The sequence below is a fragment of the Zingiber officinale genome, chromosome 10B (genome assembly GCF_018446385.1).
Source record: "Zingiber officinale cultivar Zhangliang chromosome 10B, Zo_v1.1, whole genome shotgun sequence".
Lineage (NCBI taxonomy): Eukaryota > Viridiplantae > Streptophyta > Magnoliopsida > Zingiberales > Zingiberaceae > Zingiber > Zingiber officinale.
Genome location: NC_056005.1, coordinates 18,136,933 through 18,139,520, shown reverse-complemented (window position 1 = coordinate 18,139,520; position 2,588 = coordinate 18,136,933). Strand labels below are relative to the sequence as shown.

The 2,588-nt window shown below is 34.0% G+C and overlaps 1 protein-coding gene across 1 annotated transcript; it reads left to right on the top strand.

Annotated features, from left to right (window-relative positions):
- Positions 1–1,331: 1,331 nt before the first annotated feature.
- On the top strand, positions 1,332–1,797 carry LOC122028991 (TPD1 protein homolog 1-like). The gene is made up of 2 exons (XM_042587959.1): positions 1,332–1,389; positions 1,481–1,797. The coding sequence occupies exons 1-2, from the start codon at positions 1,332–1,334 to the stop codon at positions 1,795–1,797; spliced, it is 375 nt and encodes a 124-aa protein (XP_042443893.1).
- The last annotated feature ends 791 nt before the right edge of the window (positions 1,798–2,588 follow it).

Sequence of the window (2,588 nt, the reverse complement as noted above, 5' to 3'; positions counted from 1 at the left end):
GATTTGCCCGCTCGACTGCACTACTCGGTCGGCTACTCTACCCGTTCAACCACTCATGTTGATTAACTAGTCTACTTTGCTGTTCTGCCCAGTTGGGTACTCTACTCGATCAGCTACTCTGCCTGCTCGGGCGATCTGCTCGCTCGGGACACTACTCACTTGGGCTGCTCTGCCTTTAGGCTGCCTTGCCTTTTACTGTGAGGCTGCTCTTCCCGGACAGTCACTCGGCTTGATCGGCCTGTTATGCCTACTCGATTGTAATCCCCGGTCGATTGCTTTGCCCGAGGCCACTTGACTGGCTGAATCAACCTCTCTGTGACTCAGCCGCTCAATCCAATCAATCGCTCTTCTGCTCTACTCGCTCAGTCGATCTGTCCGCTCGTTCGATTTACCCACTCGACCGATCTGCTCGCTTGATCGGTTTACCCACTCGACCGATCTATCCGCTCGACTGCTCTACCTACTCAGCCACTCCGCAGTCGGCACTTGATAGAAAATCAACTACGTTGACATCTTGAAATTATCTGGATTATCTGGACAGATAAATTAAATTTAAATGCGACTAATTTACCAAAACTCCAAGGAGATTGTCCTACCAATTTAAAACACCAGTTTTACTCATTTAATGGCTAATTTCAATTCAGCTTATGTTTATTTAATGATTTTTTTCCTCACTTAATTTTTTCTCTTCCTTCCTTCCTTCCTTCCTTCCTTCCTTCCTTTCTTTCTTATTCCTAAAAATTTTCTTATTAAAATAAATATAATTATTTAAGATTCTAATGTTTAAATCTAAATTTTAATTAATCTTAAATTAACTTTTATTGCCTTAAGTTTTTAAAATATAAATTTAATCTAATAATAAGTATTTGTTTTTTAATTAATATATTTTATATTTAAAAAACTACGTTATAATATGATACCAAAATATTAATATTTCAATCATAAATTGAAATTCCATTATTACTTGAAATTAAATCATATATGATTCGGATGATATTTGACCACAAAGGGTAAGGGTTTAGGAGATGCTAGGTAAGAATGCAATTAATAAAAGTATCACAAGGTTGTATATTTCAATTTGATCAATAAATTTTATTTATTAATTTGAAAAAACTTCTATTCTTTTCATTCTCATTTTAAGTAACAATTAATTGACTTGGAAAGATACGCAAGCGAATATTAATTGCCAAGTTCAAAAAATAAAAATAAATATTAAATGATTTCCTTTTCAGTAAATTAGCCTTTTTTTGCATTCCCCCTTGCAAATTAAGCCGTCTATAAAAAGGACTCCTCAAACCCACAGGCATCTCATCCAACAAGTTTCAAAACAAATGGCCACTTTGAAGTTCATCTTCGCCGTGTTGGTTTCCTTTTGCATTGTAAAAGGAGGTTTGTCTCTCGCTCTCGCTCTCGCTCTCGCTTATGATTTGAACAAAATTTCGTTATTCGCCTTCAAAGTTTAATTATATTTCTGTCGTAGGCTTGAGCCAGGGCCAGTGCAGCCTGTCGGACATCAGCGTGACCCAAACAGCCGTGGGAGTAGTTCAAGGTGTGACGGAGTACCAAGTGTCGATTAGCAACGGATGCATTTGCACTCATCTCAACGTCGTGTTCCAGTGCGCTGGATTCAACAGCGTCGAGCCGGTGGATCCGGACTTGTTCAAGCCGACAGGCGGAGATCAATGTCTGGTCAACCACGGTGGACCCATCCACGATGGCGACACCATCTCCTTTAACTATGCACCGCAGAGTCAAGTGGCGCTTTCGCCGCTCAGTTCTGAAATTGCTTGCTCTTGAGATCGAGTTATGGAGGAAATTATGTTAAAATAAAATTATTTTCAGAAGGATTTTAAAAATATGAATGAGGAAAAAAGAGAGAGAGAGGCAGCTTCGGTTCTCATTGCAGTTGGAGTCTTGCATCATCATGTATCGTATAGATAATAGACTCAATTGTTAAATATTTAAGTAACTGAAACAAGCATAAATACCTTCTCATGATATGCTCAGTTTTGTAATTTATCTCCTGTTTTTAATTTATCTCTATAATAATATAAAAAAATTCTAAAACTTGTTATAAAATAAACAAATATATTTAGAGAGTATGAGAGTATCATAACAATACATAAATACAGTGTGTTATATAGTTGTATTTTTTTTAAAAAAATATTAATTATAGTAAAAGAATTATATTTATCTAAACATTCTCAGATTATATAAAGAATGGAAAATTACAGATCAACATATATTCGACCCAATAATAACTAGAAAGTGAGAATCTAAAAGATATTCAATTTATAGGTGTTTGCTGCTTTAATAAAATTTTTATTTGGTACATTTTAGTTTAATTTAAACGGGCTCAAATAAACATTGTTAAACCTTAAACAGTATAATATATATTTCTTAATGTGATTGCATATTTATTTATTTATTTATTTATTTATTTTTAAAATGACTTCATCCCATCATTAAATAAAAAATATTATTGATATTTAAAAATGGAAAAATGGATTTTCTATGAATTGAATTGAATTTGATTCCATTTAATCAAAATAAAAAACTATTTTAATTTTATTTTGACTAATTATAAT